We start from the raw sequence: 21765 nt of genomic DNA, 5'->3' as shown, positions 1-21765 counted from the left end.
TATGAGAAAGTTCAAAAACAAGTTCAAACAGGATGCTGCAAAAATGGAATAAAGCCTTGTTAGGATGCCCCATAATTTCTAGAATATTGGGGATTAGGGCCTTCATCTGCATTTGCTCCATATTTCTTAATTGTTTCACTTGCCAAGGCTCCTTTTGATGTGCCCTCAAACACACAAATTTTCGCTTCCTCCTGAGCAGTTTCTTGAGAAAATCCCACTTCTTTATGATTTATCAGATTTTCCTTTCCTGGGTGGAAATTGGGCCCAAATTTAGATCTAAAATGATTTTCCTTGGTGGTGATAGTTTTGGTTGGATGCCGAACGCATATTACAACTGTGACTGGGGTAATATTTTCAGGCTTTCTAGGCTGTCCAAAACCCCTCTTGCCTTTAGGAAATCTGATATAGGTGTTTGAGGTTTCTTCAAAGCTACACCTGTCTCACTGATTCTTAAACCCACGGGCCAATCTCGGACTATATTCATAGAAACGCTTTTGCTTGGATTTCCTTTCCTATCCTCTTGTGCCTTATGTTTTTCGCATGAATCCTCTGTTGAAGCAGTTTAAGGTGTCTTCCTGGCTGTATTTGTACCATCCATTCTCAAACCCACTAGCCAGTCTTGAATTAAATTCATGGAAGCCCTTTTGTTTGGATTTCCTTTTTCACCCTTTTGCGCCTTATGTTCTTCACAGGAATTAATTCTCTGTTGAAGCAATGACTTCCTAGTTTTGGACCTTGATCCCTTTCTCTTCTACCTTGCACCCCTGAATTGCTAGTTATAAAGGATCCTCAAGGTTGCTAGGAACCTTAACTGAACAATCTGGGGTTCCATCTTGATTTATCCAAGGAATTTCCTTATAAGTCCACTTCTTATTCGGGGGTCACTATGGCTGGATATATCCCGGTGTAACCAATTCGGCTGTGAGTATTTTTGAACGTAATTTTTCAAGCGAAAAGTGGAAGAGAGGGAACTGAAAATCCTGCACTCTATTTTTCTTCTTATCTAATCCCCATGACGAGAGACTACTTGATAATGACTTTATAGATAGAACTTGATTGTCTTGACTGGATGATTGTAAAGGGTTAGAACCTCTAATCACGAGAGGTTGATCTTTCTTGGCTTTCTTGGTCAATATTTGGTCATCTTCTATGACCATATTCTTTGAGTGGAGCTTATCTCTCACAAGGGAAATTTCATCATTCATTAGCTCTTCTTTCATTGTTGGCCCAATGGAACCTTCTACAACCACATTTGGTTTTTGGAGCTGGCCTGAAATATCCGGCTCCTTAACAGGTCCTCTGGCCACTGTCATTTCAGTTTCAGTACAAGCATTCATAGCCCTATCCAAAATAGGATCCACTAGTGGCTTCTCTCCATGGATCACAATATTTACCATGTCCACTAATTTGGTCATCTGTTCTCTTGATTCATCCTGAAATCTTCTTGCTTGATTGATCATCTCATGTTTGGTTTTTACGAGTTGTTCTTGAATTTTCTCAATATTACCAACATGCGCTAGTATCTCATTCATCGCTTTGGATCTTCTTATAGACACGTTTCAAGTAATATTCAATTTGTTTTCAAATATTCTCTTTTAATTGTCTTTTCTTTGAGTAGTGTTATGAGACATCCCTTCTTAGTTAACGTGAATGTAATGAAATGAAAATAACAAAAATGTAAAATATGTTTGAATGCATGATGCAAGAAATGTTCGAGGCATTAATCCAAAAACACGTATGTTATTATAAATAACATTTATTGGGACAAAAGTGTTATTTTTTAAGAGATAAAAAACATTTTAAAGGTATATTCTTCTAGACCCCAAACAGCTTCTGACAGGTTGATTCGTCTTCCGCCTTCCGCCTTCTTCTGTCACCTGTTGAATACCCCATCGAACCGTTCCGGCCTCTCTAAGCTATTTTTTTTACTTGTCACAAGAAGTCTCAAATGGCTACATCTCTGGTTTTCACTCTTTGTTGAGTCTATTCCCTAACGAAAACATCATTGGAGCCCTCCATCGATAGGAACTATCCGAAGTTTATCTGTTTGTTTCTTGAATTCGTCAATAATGGCCTTCATTTTCAGCTATTGTTTTTTCATATTGTTCTTGTTATCTTTGAAGGGACTCCCCGGTCAGTAACCTTTTTCTTTTCTACCCTTACAACCTTTGCCAGCTCAAAAAGTTGACTTTTGGTGTGCTCGGTGTAAATCCCGGTCCATTCTGAGTCTTTTCTAACCATAGTCAGACTTCTGAGCTTTTCATCTCTTGTATTATAACCCTTTTTTCCATTAATTCAAATTATCTATGTTTAACGAACACATCTTTGTGGATCAACACCTCTTTTGAATGATGTAAATGATAAAAATGCAAGAGAACAAAAATGAAAAGAGTTAGTGAGGTAAATCAAAAAAATAATGAAAATAAAAAGTCCTACCCCACATGCTTATTATTCTTACCCGGATATGATCTCTATCCCATATGTTAATTTTGAACTAGTCCTAACCGCATAAATTTCTAGTTCACATGCTTTGAACAGAAAATAAAGCAGGAAATAATATCAAAGTAGCCTAGGGTTTGAAATGAGGTTTTGGGATGGGCTCTAATTCCCTATAGACTCTCGGTTTAGGTTCTAAAGAAGGTACCCAAGTTCTCCTTGTTGGTGCCTCTTGGGCTTGCCAGACCCTTAGTCTTAAGCCCATTACAAGATTATGTGGACTAAATTAAACTCGAGATGATACATTCCCTTATGCCCATACGGAGAATAAATTCACACGAAGACATAAGGTATATGAATCCCGAAGGTTACTTGGTAGGCCCGTACGGAGAATAAATTCTCATGAAGGTGTCGCTTTCACCCCCACTTAAAAAGGGTTTGGAGCTCGGGAATAGAGCATGAGATGAAAATTTTGAAAATATGAAATCATTGATAAAAACGTCAGTACAACTATTTATTTGAAAAATAATTAAAGACACATAATTAGAATCGAATAAATAAATTAAAATTTAAACTTATAATTTTCTCTCAAAAAGACAACCAAAAATTAATTTCGGCCTGACTCACTTACCTGTCCCCAACATAGTCGCCAAGCTCCGAAATTGGGTTTCGACTTGAATAGAATGGTTAGAGTCGCCACCGATCATTTTCAAAAAATATTTAGGCTGATCGGACACCATCTTACTTGATCTGTGTTTTACCAGAAATGTGTCGAGTTCGGGAGTCGATTACAGTCAAGGAAGGATTAGCACCATTGTATTTCCCTTTTGGTACCAATTAATTTGTTGGTTGTCTTAGTTGCGAAAATTAAAATTAAAATTGAAATTAAAAAATTCAATTCATAATAAATACCTTTGATCGATTGAAATTACCCCTAAAAGGTCAAAAGGTTAAATTGAAAAAAAAATATTACATAAATCGAAGAGAGAGAAAAATAAATAAATTGAAAAATAATAATAAAAAATGTTAAGAAAGAAAAATAAATAAATAAATAAAAATGAAGAAAAATGTTCAATCTTAAAAAATATAAAAGAGTGTAAAAAAAAATATATACATAAAAAAATGTTAAATGAAATAAAAAATATTAAAATTAAAAGAATATATATATATATATATATATATATATAATAAATAAATAAAAATGTAAAGGATAAAAATAGCAAAAACAAAAAGGTTAAGGGACAAAAATATCAAAAATAGAAATTTAAGGGTCTAAACTAGTATTAACAGAAACAAAATGACTAAATAGTAATTACAAAATAAATCAGAGCCCAAATCGTAAACATCAAATAATATAGGGACCATAAATGAAAATAACCCATAAATAATATTTACATATTAAAATAAAATAAATAAGAAATATGGAATATGGAGGACTAAATAACAATTAAACCATGTACAAAGCAGTGATTAAAATGTAAACATAATAAAATACATGATCAGATTTAAAAATCATTAAACATAGCATAATAATTAAATTAGTGACTGAAATAAAAACATGAAAAAATAAAACTCAAATTAAAATATCTAAAGATTGCATTTATAGCTAAATAGTGAGACTACAAAACAAGGGGACTAAATATGCTATTTTGCCCTTTTTTGAAAACACGAAGGGATTGAGGGTCAAAACGGTGTCGTTTCTTATGCAGTATAAATGCCTCAACCCTAAAGCATTTTTCCATCTCTGCCCCCCATTTTCCTATTTTCTCAAAACCAAGAGAGAGAGTTTATGAAAAACTCTCTCAACTTCTCTTTGCTGGGGAATAAAAGATAGACGCCGCCAGCGTCAGCCACGGCGGTTCGCGGCAGCGATCGCGACGGTGCACGACGACAGGAGTAAACCAAAACCCCTAAAATCTTCCTCTCACCTCCCTCAACCCGAAAACCAACTTAGATTCACCTAAACTTCACCCTAGACTCGTAGATCTAGGAATTACCTTTCGAAAATAAATTGAGAAACCGGTGACCTTTGGTGTTCCCGAAGTTTCTCCGACCAAGGTAAGCTTCTTCTCTCACCTTTATGTTTTTCTCTTTTGTTAGTTTTGTATTTTTTCCTTCGAATCTCTTTATTTTTCTTTTCGAATCCTCTTCGTTTTCTTCCCATCCCTCTTTCTTCTTTACATCCCTATTTTTAGCTATTGGATATAGTAAAAAATAACCTATTTTTAGTTTTTCCTATTGGAGCTAAAACGCTTATTTTTTGTTTCTTGTTGGTTCCCCACGAGGATACGTCGTCGGGAAACTCGGGTGGTTGACCGAAGAGAACGACCACTGGTGGGTGAGGCGCGAGGAACCTTCGAGAGGGGGTGCGAAGCTAAGCTAGGGTTTCAAACCCTAGCTGATTCGGGTCTGGACCGGTTTGGGTTGCTCCAGTGGATCTAGGTTGCAGGTCCTGGGCTGTTTGTTTAGTGTGTCTGGGCTTTTAAGTTGTTTGGGTTGTATTTGTTGGACCTGAAAAATAAAATAATTAGAATGAATATATAACAATGTAATAATATATTGATATATATATATATATATATATATATATATTTATACTATATAATATACAACATAGTATGCATATATTATATAATATAATACACACACGGTTATACATTAATTATATGACATGAATTAACGTATAAATGTTATATAGTAAAGTCATACAAAAATGTGTGTCGACAGTTACCTAGACCAGGCAGTAAGTGTCAAACAAATCTTTGGACACGGATGTGTCCAACACGAGTATACTCGATTTTTTTTTCCGAGTATTTGATATATTCAGAGGCTTGTATCCTCCTATCTATGTCTTGATATGTGTTTGACATTAGTACAACAACCAAAATGAAGATTCCTGGTGAAATAGGGTCAATTGACTTGGTTTTTCGCTATGATCAAATATTCAGAGGGATAATTTACATAAGTTTTAAACAATAGGGACTTATCTAGTATTTAATCTAAAAAATTGAAGGAGATAAAATTAGTTTTACTTAAGTTTAAATTGATAGGGATCTAAAATGTTATTAAATGAAAATTTTGGGAGCAACAAGAGAGCACTTTCCACTGGATAAAAAATTAAGCATCATTACTAGAGAAAATCCTAGATATACGTGTACAAACATGTAAATCACATCATAATTTTTTAGGCCGAATCGAATATAATACAATAAAATGAAATTAATAATTGTTATCTCTATAATAACATCATGGACTTGTCGTATACAAGATTAGAAATATATATATATATATATATTATCATATCTTATTCAAGGAGAGAGATTCCACTTATGTGATACATGCCAAATAAGTGTAATTGGAACCATGTAAATGGTTTTGTTTACTATGGGACTAATAAATTCCTCAACTCGGCCTATGGATGTTACCCATCATTAACCTAATGTCATTAAAAAAAAAAAAACAAGTCGGTCCATTATCATATAATTGTCAAGTGGTAGTTGGGCAACGCATCTATCCACTATTATATATTTGGTTTATGTTATCGTATTAGATAAGTTATTATTTTCAAATTTGTTCAATTGAATTTATCTTTAATTTAGGGATATGATTAGTTATATTTTTTATTCAATATATATAAATTTTAAATACAATTCCTCACATATATAATATATTTTTGTTTTAGGACTCTTCAATGTTTGATAACTATTAGGGATCAACATAAGTTGAGTAAATTAAATTTTGGTGGATTTGAATTTCTTTTTTTTTTATCTTTTCACCTATCATTTTATTCGATTTGGGTACATAAAAATTGTATTTAATATGTTTTTAGGTAAAAATATGTACCCAACATGAAATAAATATATCATTTGTAGTAAAATGGGGATTTAATTAAAATATATAAAAATATGAGTAAATATAAAGAACAATTGTATTATTATCTCAAGTTGGATCAAGTCGGAGATTTTTTTTATCATAAACTCAAATTTGACCCGATCTTTCCCTTAAAAAACCTTGACTCGATCGACCCAACTCGAATTCTTAAAAAAAATTATGATTTTACAGGGTCGGATCATAACTCGTCTAATTCAAATTCCATGCTCACCATTAATAGTTACATGAGTTCCGACTATATTTGAAGTTGAATTGAATTAAATTTTATATAAATGTAAATTTGTCTCGAATTCCATCCACAATAATCGACTCTCAAATATTATTTAAACGATATCAAACTCCCTACTACGTAACTTACCTAACAAACATTAATAAATACATGAATTTAATGTTTGTATTCAAATCTAAATAACATATATAAATAATCAATTAATTAATCAAAGTTTACTTACACGGGAAAGGGAATATACTATTCTTTCCTTTTTCCAATTCAATTAGTGCCAAATGTTATCTTTGGCGATTAATATGGGCAGCAATCGTAAATAAAATATTTATTAAAAAAGAAGAAGAAAAGATTAATGCGAGGGATGAGATTGTCCTGTTTTCCGTATTTCTGTCTGCTGCCAGTGTTTTTGAACCATAGTTTTTTTTTTTATAAAAAACAAGGGTAAACTACTATTTATACTCTAATTATTAATGTTTTATATTTTAGTCATTTAATTATTTTTTAACCATATCTAACTTATATTTATTTCTATTTTAATATTTTGTCATTATATTTGACCATTAATTTAATAAATATAGTGATGTAATATAATACAATAATATTTTGTATATCAAAAAAATTTAAACATTGTATCATATTAATCATAATTTAAACTAATTTTTCAATATTTAATAAAAGTAATATTAATGAATATATATATCCACGTATCAATAATTATTGATAATAGGTTATCGGTCATCCTCAAACTCTCAAACATCATGTTTAATTTTATACTGTTCTTTTCTTTTTGTTAGTTTTAGAAATAAACAGTATCGATTTGTGTAGATACTATTTTTTGTTTAACAACAAAAGGAGATTAAAAACTACATTATATATTATTAATTTTTTTTATATAAAATTGTTCCATATCTTTTAAAGTAGTTTGATGTTATTGTAAGGTAGTATTTATTCTTAATTTTTTAATCGATTTATAATACACACCTATATATGTAGCTGCTTGTACATATAATCTTTAGGAATAATAACATTCCCGTTAATCATTTATGGCATTTTATAGTTTCAAAACATTCACATAATTATAAATTGATATAATTGTAGCACTAAATTTTAATTTTGATTATATTTTTAGACTTTGAAGTGATAAGTGACACGTTTACATGAACGATAATATTTATCAATGTGGTGATATGACTAAATGACATCGTTCTAATGCGAATATATTGATAATCAAAATGATATAGACTATGTGAACTCTTTAATTTGTATATCAATTTTTCTGAATTAACAAAGTGTTAAAAGAACTATAACAAAGATACCATAGAGTGACTATTTACAATAATTGATAAAAAGAGAAAAGCTCTAATTTTGATAAAAAATAAATAAATTTATTATTTTCATGTTAGCCGGCATTAATAGCATACCATATTGATTGATTATTAATTATCTAACAATTCAATATATAATTTATATAAAATAATTTAATACTATAATTATATCAATTTATAATTCAATAAAAGTTGTGTCATATCTTGGGTAATTTACCTTTATTATATTCTCTCCGTCCTATTAAACTGTCTCTTTTTGACTTTTCAAAAATCAAATTTTTTTAATTTTGACCACAATTATTTTAAATATTTAAAAAGTTAAATTTTATAAAATATATATTTGAAAACTATTTGATTGAATGTTTTTAAAATATAATTTTTTATATTTTTACAAATAATAAATTTTAAATAATAAAGAGTCAAAGTTAAAAAAATTGACAAAAAATAGATAATAAAATATAGTTTTAATGGGACAAAGATAGTATATATAGAGAGAGAAAGAACTTGTCACACTGCACAAACATCATATAGTATATTAAGGGCATCTCTAATGCTGCTCTACTTTGGAGATTTTCTCCACTTTGGAGAGAGTTTTCTCTCCAGTCATGCGCCAAACATCATCTCCCCTTTATAGAATTGTTACAGTCCGCGTCACATCTGACGTGACACTGTAGCTCATGATACATTTTTTTAATTAAAGTAAATTAAATTAAAAAATATATAAAAATACATTGAAATTAGATAAATAAACATACTAATTGTTTTTGTAATTTTTGTAATTTTTTGTATTTTTTCTGATTTTTTTTAAATTCAAGTATACTAATTTGCAAGATTGATAAAAATACATTGAAATTAGATAAATAAGCATACTAATTTTATTTTGTAATTTTTCTGATTTTTTTTTAAATTCAAGTAGATTAAATTGCAAGATAAAAATATATAATTATGTAACTTATATTTTTTTCATTATTATTATGAATTGTAATTTTCTTATTTATTTGTATTTTCGTAATATTATTTATGAATGTTTTATTTATGCTTTTTATCTTTATATTTAATAGTTAAATATTATGAATAAAGTAGAGTTGATGGTAATGTAGAGATAGTGATGAAGATGAATTATTATTTCATCTTTAGAGTAGAAATAGAGATGTTGTAGAGTAGAGATGAGGACTGGAGATAGCCTAAAAAGTGCAACAAGCAAATTATTATAATATTTGTTGTCGATAACAATGTTGAACCAACGATAAATTTCTTCTAAGGAACATGAAATGGTATAATATAATTATAAAAGATAAATACTAATTTAGTTTCGTTTTTAATCCCAAGTTGGGAAAAAATATCCAAACAAGTCCATCCAATCACCTCCTCTAGGTATGCCTCCGAACCCCACCTTTTATATCCATCAGATTACATTTCACCAAACATCTCACTTCTTTTGCTTCCTTCTCTATCTCTGTAAGTTTGTTATTTGTTGGTCGGAGAATTTATTGTAAAGCTTTGTCGGGAAGGAAATGGGCAGGAAGTGCTCACATTGTGGGAACATAGGCCACAATTCCAGGACCTGCACCACTTTCAGAGGCACAACTGGCGGCGGCGGACTTAGGCTCTTTGGTGTTCAGCTGCAACTCGACATACCCTCTTCTTCGTTATCGTCTGTTGCTGTTGCTGTTGCTGAGAATTATATGAAGAAGAGTTTCAGCATGGATTGCTTGTCTTCTTCCTTGGCCTCGCTTTCTTCTTTGTCTTCCTCTCGAGTTTCTGTCGACGAAAATTCTGATAAAATCTCCGTTGGTTATCTTTCCGATGGTCTCATGGTCCGATCTCCCGAGAGGAAAAAGGGTACGTATAGAAGCTCTTCAATTTGCCATCAGTAGATAATATATCGTTACCGCTATATAAAGGCAGCTATTTAAACATGTGCGTATGAACTTTTTTTTATTCATGTATCATTTGGATGTGTAAAATCAGGAGTTCCATGGACGGAGGAGGAGCACAGGATATTTCTAGTAGGGCTGGAGAAGCTAGGGAAAGGAGACTGGAGAGGCATCTCTAGAAAGTTTGTTACTACAAGAACTCCGACACAAGTTGCAAGTCATGCTCAAAAGTATTTTCTCCGACAGGCGAGTCTCAACAAGAAGAACCGACGTTCTAGCCTGTTAGACATGGTACGTTATCGGTTTTCCGTCGAGATTTTCCTTTTTAAAAAAAAAAAAAATTCTTGTTCTGATCCCATGACAGTTTAGAAGCAGTGGCATGGCCGGATCTCCTCCTAGTCTCACGATTCCTCGATTCGATTCACATATGTCGGACGATGATTCACAGACGAGAACATCGAATGCGGGACAATCCGAATCTCCGAAAACAGCCCCCGATCTCGAGCTCACGCTCGCCGCCCCAAGGCCGGGTTTAGAAGTAAACAAGTCATCCCCAACAACCCTCCTTGTCAGACCTATCAGTGTTACTTGATAAAGATGAAAGGAAGACAATACTATAGTAATTAGCAGTAATTAATTAATCAATCAATCATAATTAGTAGGATCTTGCTTTCATTCACTGTCCATGAACTCAGTATAATTACAATATCTGAATGGCTTAAAGTCAGATATAGCAGCAAGTGCTGAGTTTTACATATATACATGGTGATTGTATTAAGTGGTGATCTAGAAATAATTTTGAAGTGGACAAGTATGTGTTAACAATATAAATTTTTTGAATGGTTAAACATAAATAAAATTTAAGAGTGGACATCATTAATAAAATATGTAATTAATCAAAGAAAATTTAAATTTTAAGATGAGCACAATAAAATTTCAATTAGATATTATTAATAAAATAAATAATTAATCGAAAAAATTTCAGATTTTAGGATCTGCGCACCATGAGTCATGAATGGATCCGCCACAAATTATAATACTGATATGATAACAAATTAAGGCATCTTTTGCACTCCATTTTGCTTCAATGGAAGGCAATAAAATTTTCTATCATTTTGATAATATCAAGTACATCAAATTTTAGAATCTTTTATCTATAATAAAACGGTACATATCTCTTATTTTTAAAAAAGTTATATTTTTTATCAAACAATCCGTATAACATTTTTTTAATTCCGAACTAACAAAATTAAATCACAAATTGTAAGAGTTCGTTTGGTTTTAAACAATAGTTTTTGTTTTTTAAACAATTTTTTTTTGATTTTTTTCCAGAAAATAATTTTCACTTATAGATTTTTGAAAATTAGAAAACATTTTGATTAATGTAAATGAAAACTTGATTTCAAGAATACAAATAGTTAACATATTTGGTATCTATTTTTTAAAATGCGGATGAAGAATTTGTCACACCCCGGCCCGTATTCAACCTGGATATGAATATGAGGTGTAACATTGACTTTTCAACTCTTTGACTCTTTGAAAATTCGACTAAAATTTAACTTTTTACCATTATTTTAATGGTGAAGGCCTCATTAACATGAGTTAACATTGAAATTAATATTAGACAATGAAAACAAATATTTAATATACTTACGTAACTCTAATTAATATAGTTACAAAACAGATCAGAGCATTTGTGATTTAAACATTTGTAGTACATGCCAACAAAATTTCAAAATAAGAAAATCACATACTGTTCAAATCGATCTAATCTAATCTTCTTCACAGGTATGCTACCCTAACCTAGCTTTACTCTGCAGAATTCTTTGACCCTACGTGTGAAAACACTCACACGCTAAGTCTTTGACTTAGTGAGGCATAAATGAGCATAATAAAACATTAAAACAATTTCTTAAATATTTCAGGAGAAACATTGAATACTGAAAACAAGATACATTTCATAAGAATAACATAAATTGTTATGCACTGTTCAATTCATAACAATTTGTTTAAATAGTCCAACGTATATCACTGAGAACTCAAGGTATGTGAGTACTTTGAGGTTGTGCACTGTAATTGCAGTCGAAATTGCAACGTAGAATTTTGTACCGAAGTGCCACATAGAATATGCACTGAAATGCCACATAGATTTGTCTCGAAGGACCACATAAATTTGTTCAAGATGACCGCTTAGAATTGTCACGAAGGACCACATAAAATTGTCCCGAAAGACCGCGTAGAATCCCTCGACTCTTGGCATGCCAATTATACCTCTAATTCTCATAGCACATACTTTGGGCTTTAACCATATAAATATTTCACATAGCATTATTCAAATTATCATTTATTCACATAGAACATATTCACATAGAACAAATACTCATAATAATAAAATCAAAATAGTGCTTTTGAAATACAATTTAGGTAAAACCATAAAAATTAACATATATAACTATTCAAAATTCTATTTTAGTTAAAAATCATTGGAAGTCGACTCATCACAAGTCTTCTTCCCATGTATTAATACATTAAAGTAGTATGCACTCACCTTTTTCTCACTTAAGCCCTAAGCAAAATTCCTTTTCACTTTCGCTCAATCTATTTATTACGTTGATTCGTTCAGTATTTGCTTTCGATCGAAACCTACACATTAACATGACCAAGATGAATACCGAAGCTCAATTAATTTTAACCAATCAGCATTTACATAAACTAAATAAAACACCTAATTCACAATTTCAAGCTGAACAGTATCGATATTCTACACCCGGTACTGATACTTTCATTCTATGATATTGATACCTACCTCATTATCGATACCCAAATTGCTTTCTTGAATTTCCTCTTCAATTATCATATCAGTGCTTATTATTTGTATCGATACCCCCAGTATCGTTACTACCCCTTCAGTATCGATTTTGTTCATCCGATTTGTATAGTATCGATATTGTTATTCCAGTACCGATACTTTTGCCCATAATTCACTTATTTCATTTCAAATTTAACCCAAAGCTCACCTAAATCTCGTACCTCTAACTCCATTCATGTCCTTAAACTCAATAACACTTATCACAACCAACTTACATCAATTAAGTTCCCTTTAACATCCAAAATTTTCATTATACAACTTAAACTAAAAATTACACCCATTCTTCAAACATGTTCCCAATCCTTTCTAATAGTTCAAACATCTTATTCAGACCTTTGACAAGTCAAATATATCTTTAAAATCCAAATACTAATTAATTTTCATCAACTCCCTTAAAAACCTTTTTTACCAAATCACCATTAACTCATCAATTCCATAGTTTCTAATCATCTTTAATCTTTCTTAAGCTTCTATACCACCCAAAAACTCAAAACCAATTCAAAAATGCAAGAAACAACCAACTTCAAGATTACTTACCTTAGCAATGGAGTTCACAGTAGAAATAAAGAAGAGAAGATGAAGAGAGAGTGTTATAGGCTTTTCTTTTTCCTTTTCTCCTTTTTCCTCACATGTTATATACTTTAAAAATGTATTTTATATTTATTTCATGCCAAAAGACCATTTTTCTCTTCCATCCTTCAATCTTTGAAAATATATCCTAAAAAAATTCTAAATCAATCCTTGAATATTTCAATTTATAAAAATCAAACCGCTAAATTTTGAATTCTTACACTTTAGTCACTGACTGGATGTTTTGGGTATTATAATTCTCCCCCTTAAGAAAATTCGTCCTAGAATTTTCACTGCACAAAGAGATGAGGAAATTGTCTTCTTATATCCTCTTCACGCTCTCATGTCACCTCTTCCAATTTGTGATTTCTCCAAAGAACTTTAACTAACGGAATCATCTTGTTCCTTAGTTGTTTGACTTCATGTGCTAAACTCTGCACTGGTTCTTCCTCATAGGTCAGATCATATTGGACTTCTATCTCTTCCGTTGTTATGATGTGAGAAGGATCTGATCGATATCTTCTGAGCATCGAAACATGAAAAACATTGTGGATCTTCTCCATTTCTGGTGGCAATGCTAACTGATATGTTACTCGTCCCACTCTCTTTATAATCTCATACGGGCTAATGAATCTAGAACTGAGCTTTTCCTTTCAACTAAAATGAAACACTTTATTCTAATGAGAGACTTTCAAAAACACTTTATCTCCTACTTGATACTCAATCTCTTTTCTTTTTAAATCCGCGTAGAACTTTTGTTTATCTGATGCCACTTTAAGGTTATGTTGGATCACCTGGACCTTTTATTCTACTTCTTTAATCAAATCAGGACCAAGAACGTCCCAATCTTTTAATTCGTACCAATTAAGTAGTGTTCTATATTTTCTTCCATACAACGCCTCATACGGTACCATGTTAAAGCTCGATTGATAACTGTTATTGTACGCAAACTCTGCGAGCAGCATATACTTCTCCCAAGATCCATTGAATTCAATCACACACGCCCTTAATATATCTTCCAAAACCTAGATAGTCCGCTCAAATTGACCATCTGTCTGTGGGGTGCTAAAGTTCAATCGAGAACCTAAGGCTTTATGTAAAGACTTCCAAAACATTGACGTAAACCTTGGATCTCTGTCAGATACTATTGAACTCAAAACTCTATGAAGTCGAACAATCTCCGTTGTTATAATGTGAGAAGGATCTGATCGATATCTTCTGAACATGGAAACATGAAAAAAATTATGGATCTTCTCCATTTCTAGTGGCAATGCTAACTGATATGCTACTCGTCCCACTCTCTTTATAATCTCATACGGGCTAATGAATCTAGGACTGAGCTTTTCCTTTCAACCAAAATGAAACACTTTATTCCAATTAGAGACTTTCAAAAACACTTTATCCCCTACTTAATACTCAATCTCTTTTCTTTTTAAATTCGTGTAGGACTTTTATTTGTCTGATGCCACTTTAAGGTTATGTTGGATCACCTGGACCTTTTCTTCTACTTCTTTAATCAAATCAGGACCAAGAACGTCCCAATCCTTTAATTCGTACCAATTAAGCAGTGTTCTACATTTTCTTCCATACAATGCCTCATACGGTACTTTTTTAAAGCTGGATTGATAACTGTTATTGTACGCAAACTCTGCGAGCAGCATATACTTCTCCTAAGATCCATTGAAATCAATCACGCACGCCCTTAACATATCTTCCAAAACCTAGATAGTCCGTTCAAATTGACCATCTGTCTATAAAGTTCAATCAAGAACCTAAGGCTTCATGTAAAGACTTCCAAACTATTGACGTAAACCTTGGATCTCTGTCAGATACTATTGAACTCAAAACTCCATAAAGTCGAACAATCTTCGTTGTTATGATGTGAGAAGGATCTGATCGATATCTTCTGAGCATCGAAACATGAAAAACATTGTGGATCTTCTCCATTTCTGGTGGCAATGCTAACTGATATGCTACTCGTCCCACTCTCTTTATAATCTCATACGGGCTAATGAATCTAGGACTGAGATTTTCCTTTCAACCAAAATGAAACATTTTTTTCCAATAAGAGACTTTCAAAAACACTTTATCTCCTATTTGATACTCAATCTCTTTTCTTTTTAAATCCGTATAGGACTTTTGTTTGTCTGATGCCACTTTAAGGTTATGTTGGATCACCTGGACCTTTTCTTCTACTTCTTTAATCAAATCAGGACCAAGAACTTCCCAATCCTTTAATTCGTACCAATTAAGTAGTGTTCTACATTTTCTTCCATACAATGCCTCATACGGTACTATTTTAAAGCTGGATTGATAACTGTTATTGTACGCAAACTCTGCGAGCAGCATATACTTCTCCCAAGATCTATTGAAATCAATCACACACGCCCTTAACTTATCTTCCAAAACCTAGATAGTCCGCTCAAATTAACCATCTGTCTTTGGGGTGAGAGGATGTGCTAAAGTTCAATCGAGAACCTAAGGCTTCATGTAAAGACTTCCAAAACATTGACGTAAACCTTGGATCTCTGTCAGATACTATTGAACTCGAAACTCCATGAAGTCGAATAATCTCCTTGATATATAATTCAACATATTTATTCATCGAATAATTAGTTTAAACAGTAATAAAATGCGCTATCTTCGTTAATCTATCAAATATAACCCAAATAGAATCCTTTTTATTCGATTTTAATGGTAACCATGTTATAAAATCCATTATAACTTTCTCCCATTTCCATTGAGAAATTAAGATCAATTGTAAAAGTCCTGAAGGTACTTGATGCTCAGCTTTTACTTATTGGCAGGTTAAGTACTTTGCAATAAACTCTGTGATAGCTCTTTTCATACTTGACCACCAGTATCGGCATTTTAAATCTTGATACATCTTGTTTCCTCTTGGATGCATAGTCAACGAACTATAATGCGCTTAAAAAAGTATATATTTCTTCAACTCTTCATCACTTGGAATACAAACTCGGTCTCTATAGCATAAACATACATTAGACTTTACTTCAAAGCCTTTGATTTCACCTTTTTCCACTTGTTCCATTCTTGTTAAACACTTTTCATCTCTCATTTACAACTCTTTATTCGCTCCAACAATAAAGGATTTAGATTTAATTCAACCACCAGAGCACCACTATCCTTTAACAATAATCGATCATCTAACATGCGTAAAGCTGAAAAAGTCTTTCGGTTAAGTGCATCAGCTACAACATTAGCCTTCCCTGGGTAATATTCTATGATTGTATCATAATCTTTAAATAACTTGAGTCAGCAAATACTTTAAACTTTTGTGAACATTGTAAATATAACATCGCTCACCATATAAATAGCGGTGCCATACCTTCAGTGTAAACACCACCACTGTTAACTCAAGATCATGTATCAGATGATTCCTTTCATGTGGCTTAAGTTGTCTCGAAGCATATGTTACCACCTTTCCATCTTGCATCAAAACGCATCCCAGACCATTATGAGAAGTGTTACTATAAATTGTATAGTCTTTGCCCGATTATGGTTGTACTAGCATAGGAGCCTCCGTCAGAACCTTCTTTAAGGATTCAAAACCCTCTTGAAATTTATTTGTCCAAATTAATGACACATCTTTCCTCAACAGCTTTGTCAACAGGGAGGCAATCATCGAAATATCCCTTACAAACCTTCGATAATATCCAACTAATCCCATGAAACTCTATATTTTAGAAACATTTCTTGGAACTTCCCAATCTATAATAAAGTTAATCTTTTGAGGATCCACCCAAATTACCCTCTACAAATACTATATGTCCAAGAAATACAACTTCCGGTAACCAAAACTCATACTTAGACAACTTAAAATAAAGCTTCTTATCTCGAAGTATCTGAAGAATCACTCAAAGATGGGTTTTATGTTCTTCATTCGTCTTTGAAGATATCATCAATGAAGACGACAATGAACTGATCAAGGTACGGTTGGAATACCCTATTCATAAGATCCATAAACGCTATTGGCGCATTAGTTAATCCAAACGACATTACCACAAACTCATAATGGCCCTATTGGGTTCTAAAAGCCGTTTTTGGAATATCCTCTTCTTGTATATTCAGTTGTTGATAGCCAGAGCGCAAATCAATCTTAGAGAACACTGAAGCTCCCTTAAGTTGATCAAATAAATCACCGATTCTCAAGAGATGATACTTATTCTTTATTGTCAACTTGTTGAGCTTTCGATAATCAATACATAGACGCATCGAACCATCATTCTTCTTTACAAATAGCACTGGCGCACCCCAAGGTGATACACTGATTCTGATGAATCCTTTATCCAATAACTCTTGTAACTGAGCCTTTAACTCCCTCAGTTTCTTCGGGGCCATTCTATAAGGAGGCATCAAAATTGGAGCCATTCTAGGTATTCCTCAATTTGAAATTCAATTTCTCTATCTGGAGGTAATCCCGGTAATTCATATGGTAACACATTTGGAAATTCTCTGACTGTTAGAATGTCCTCTAATATCATCTTTGGAGCTCGAGTATCAATCATATTGGCGATAAAATCTTGGCATCCTTGCAACATTAGCTTTTTATCCGACATTACCGATATCACATTAGATAATGGATTAATTCTCTCGCTGACCACACTTATCTCTGATCCATCAGAACTTCTCAAAATTACTCGTTTCACTCGACAGTCATCATTAGCATGGTAACGATACAACCAATCCATTCCCAATATAACCTCAAACTTGTCAAAGGTTAATTCCATCAGCTTAACAGGGAATTCAATTCCTTGAATCCTTATAGGACTCCCTCGACAAATCTAGTTCACCCTAGCACTATGCCCTAGCGGGTTAGTCACAATCACATCACTACTTGTAGCTTCTAACTGGATTCCTAAATCTCTCACGAGTTTACTATTGATATAGGAATAAGTTGATCTCGGATTAATCAATACCAAAACAGGTTTATCAATTAATTGTAAAATACCTGCAATAATCTTCGGATCATCACAATCTTCATTAGTCTTAAGGTTGTATACCCGAGAAGTCGCACCCATTTCAGGTTGAGTGGTCAAATTCAGATTGATTCCTTCATCTACATCATCCTCTACCTCTCTGATATACAATAGTAGATCTCTCTGATTATGTAGGCTCTTCGGTCATTAACGGACAATCCCAGATAAAATGTCCAATGTCCCCATATCTAAAACATGCTCCAGAGACCACTCGACATACACCACTATGATTTTTGCCACAATGCTGACATTGATTTGGCCTTCCAATTCCTGATTCAACTGATTGTGTCTGCCTAGCTCTCACAGGATTTGATCCTCTACCTGAGGATGCAGCTTATTCAGATCTAGTTTGAGGTCAAAAACCCAAATCTCGGATTCTCTTCGATTTTGTTACACTCGACGAGACACCCATTCTCTTGGTCAACTGGGTCTTTTGCTCTCTGAATATTTGATTATGTGCTCGATCCAAGGCTTTAGCTCGATTCACTACTTCTTGAAATGTAGAAAGATTCAATGTTATTAGCAGCTCCTTCAATCTGGGGTGCAAACACCCATGAACCAATCACAAGAGTCTTTCTCAGTCGGGACCAATTCAGCTATAAATCTTCTCAATTTATTAAACTCGCACTCACACTTATACATAGTATAACTCCCTTGCTTTAAATTCATGAACTTCTGCTTCATTTGTCTAATGAACTGATCACCGATATATTTGTTCTTGAACTCTTCCAGAAATAACGACCACATCACTTGATCACTAGGCACTCTCATCATCACATTAGTACACTATACATGTGATTAACCTCGTAGCAGTGAGACTACTACATCCAGCTTCTCCATTTCATAACTATGGAGACCATTAAGCATAATTTTCACGTCATTTAGCCAAAGATCCACAAAAACATGACCTTCCTCAGGCTCTCTTAAACTCGGGTGCTCCTAAACTTTTTAGCTCCTAAGCAACATTCATCCTAGCATCTGGGAAAATAGACAGTTGGAAACGCGTCAAAATCACGTCCAACGTGCAGAAAAATACTCCCTGATCTTGCACAGGCACTCCCTGAGGTGCCTATTATTCACCTTGCCTAGCTGGGCCAGGTGAATTTCTACTACCTTCATTAACTCCATCTCTCGCTTCACTTCGAGTGTCCTCGTAGTCTAACATCTATTAAAATATAATCACTTAACTATATTAGCAAAGACAACATACTCATTACACTATCAGATCAGAGATTTTTATATTTCGTTGGCATGTACACATTTTAAAACATAAATTACTTCGGTTTGAGCCTAAAATAGGTTAAACCGTAACTCTGATACCAACAAATGTCACACCCCCAACCCGTAACCAACCCATGTTAGACCCAGATACAAGTCGAAGGTGTAACATTGACTTTTCAACTCTTTGACTCTTTTGAAAATTCGACTAAAATTTAAATTTTTACCATTATTTTAGTGGGAAATCCCTCATTAACACGAGTTAATATTGAAATTAATATTAGACAATGAAAACAAATATTTAATATACTTACGTAACTCTAATTAATATAGTTACAAAACAGATCAGAGCATTTGCGATTTAAACATTTGTAGTACATGCCAACAAAATTTCAAAATAAGAAAATCACATACTGTTCAAATCGATTCGATCTGATCTAATCTTCTTCACAGGTATGCTACTCTGACCTAGCTTTACTCTTCAGAATTCTTTGACCCTACGTGTGAAAACACTCACACGCTAAGTCTTTGACTTAGTGAGGCATAAATGAGCATAATAAAACATTAAAACAATTTCTTAAATATTTCAGGAGAAACATTGAATATTGAAAACAAGATAAATTTCATAAGAATAACATAAATTGTTATGCACTGTTCAATTCATAACAATTTGTTTAAATAGTCCAACATATATCACTGAGAACTCAAGTTATGTGAGTACTTTGAGGTTGTGCACTGTAATTGCAGTCGAAATTGCAACGTAGAATTTTGTACCAAAGTGCCACATAGAATATGCACTGAAAAGGCACATAGATTTGTCTCGAAGGACCACATAAATTTATCCAGGATGACCACATAGAATTGTCCCAAAGGACCACATAAAATTGTCCCAAAGGACTACGTAGAATCCATCGACTCTTGGCATGCTAATTATACCTCTAATTCTCATAGCACATACTTTTGGCTTTAACCATATAAATATTTCACATAGCATTATCCAAATTATCATTTATTTACATAGAACATATTCACATAGAACATATACTCATAGTAATAAAATCAAAACAGTGCGTTTGAAATACGATTTAGGTAAAACCATAAAAATTAACATAAATAACTATTCAAAATTTTATTTAAGTTAAAAATCATTGGAAGTCGACTCATCACAAGTCTTCTTCCCTTGTATTAATACATTAAAGTAGTATGCACTCAGATTTGCATCACTTAAGCCCTAAACAAAAATCTTTTTCACTTTCGCTTAATCTCTTTATTACGTCGATTTGTTCGGTACTTACTTTCGATCAAAATCTACACATTAACATGATCAAAAGGAATACAATGCTCAATTCATTTTAACCAATCATCATTTACATAAACTAAATAAAACACCTAATTTACAATTTAAGGCTGAACCGTATCGATACTCTACGCCAGTACCGATATTTCCCTTCTTTGGTATAGATACCTACCTCAGTATCGATACCCAAATTGGTTTATGGAATTTCCTCTTCAATTATCGTATCGGTGCTTACTATTTGTATCGATACCCCCAGTATCGTTACTACCCCTTCAGTATCGATTTTGTTCATCCGATTTGTATAGTATCGATATTGTTATTCCAATACCGATACTTTTACCCAAAATTCACTTATTTCATTTCAAATTTAACCCAAAACTCACCTAAATCTCATACCTCTAACTCCATTCATGCCCTTAAACTCAATAACACTTATCACAACCAACTTACATCAATTAAGTTCCCTTTAACATCCAAAATTTTCACTAGAACACTTAAAACTAAAAATTACACCCATTCTTCAAACATGTTCCCAATCATTTCTAATACCTCAAACATCTTATTCAGACCTTTGACAAGTCAAATATATATTTAAAATCCAAATACTAATCAATTTTCATCAACTCCCTTAAAATCCTTTTTTACCAAATCACCATTAACTCATCAATCACATAGTTTCTAACCATCTTTAAGTTTTCTTAAGCTTCTATACCACCCAAAAAACTCAAAACCAATTCAAAAATGCAAGAACAACCAACTTCAAGATTACTCACCTTAGCAATGGAGTTCACGGTAGAAATGAAGAAGAGAAGATGAAGAGAGAGTGTTCTAGGCTTTTCTTTTTCTCCTTTTTCCTCACATGTTATATAACTTTAAAAATGAATTTTATATTCATTTCATGTCAAAAGACCATTTTACCCTTCCATCATTCAATCTTTGATAATATATCCTAAACAAAAATTCCAAATCAATCCTTGAACATTTCAATTTATCAAAATCAAACTGCTAAATTTTGAATTCTTACACTTTAGTCACTAACCCAATGTTTTGGGGTAT

The 21765-nt window shown here is 32.6% G+C and overlaps 1 protein-coding gene across 1 annotated transcript; it reads left to right on the top strand.

The window, feature by feature from the left end:
- The first annotated feature begins 9238 nt into the window (after positions 1-9238).
- LOC120180097 (transcription factor MYBS3-like) lies at positions 9239-10482 on the top strand. The gene is made up of 3 exons (XM_039185504.1): positions 9239-9720; positions 9850-10046; positions 10120-10482. The coding sequence occupies exons 1-3, from the start codon at positions 9393-9395 to the stop codon at positions 10345-10347; spliced, it is 753 nt and encodes a 250-aa protein (XP_039041435.1). The 5' UTR covers positions 9239-9392; the 3' UTR covers positions 10348-10482.
- The last annotated feature ends 11283 nt before the right edge of the window (positions 10483-21765 follow it).

Source organism: Hibiscus syriacus, unplaced genomic scaffold (assembly GCF_006381635.1).
Source record: "Hibiscus syriacus cultivar Baekdansim isolate YM2019G1 unplaced genomic scaffold, ASM638163v2 tig00112490_pilon, whole genome shotgun sequence".
NCBI classification, from domain to species: Eukaryota; Viridiplantae; Streptophyta; class Magnoliopsida; order Malvales; family Malvaceae; genus Hibiscus; species Hibiscus syriacus.
Note: the sequence above shows the minus strand (reverse complement) of the source record. Positions and strands in the feature narration are given on the sequence as shown.

What these genes read in the sequence shown, in the direction of transcription:
- LOC120180097 (XM_039185504.1), top strand. Translation starts at nt 9,393, where the DNA reads ATGGGCAGGAAGTGCTCACATTGTGGGAACATAGGCCACAATTCCAGG. An exon ending in ATCTCCCGAGAGGAAAAAGG is followed by an intron (nt 9,721 to 9,849) that starts GTACGTATAGAA and finishes GTGTAAAATCAG; the next exon opens with GAGTTCCATGGACGGAGGAG. An exon ending in GTTCTAGCCTGTTAGACATG is followed by an intron (nt 10,047 to 10,119) that starts GTACGTTATCGG and finishes ATCCCATGACAG; the next exon opens with TTTAGAAGCAGTGGCATGGC.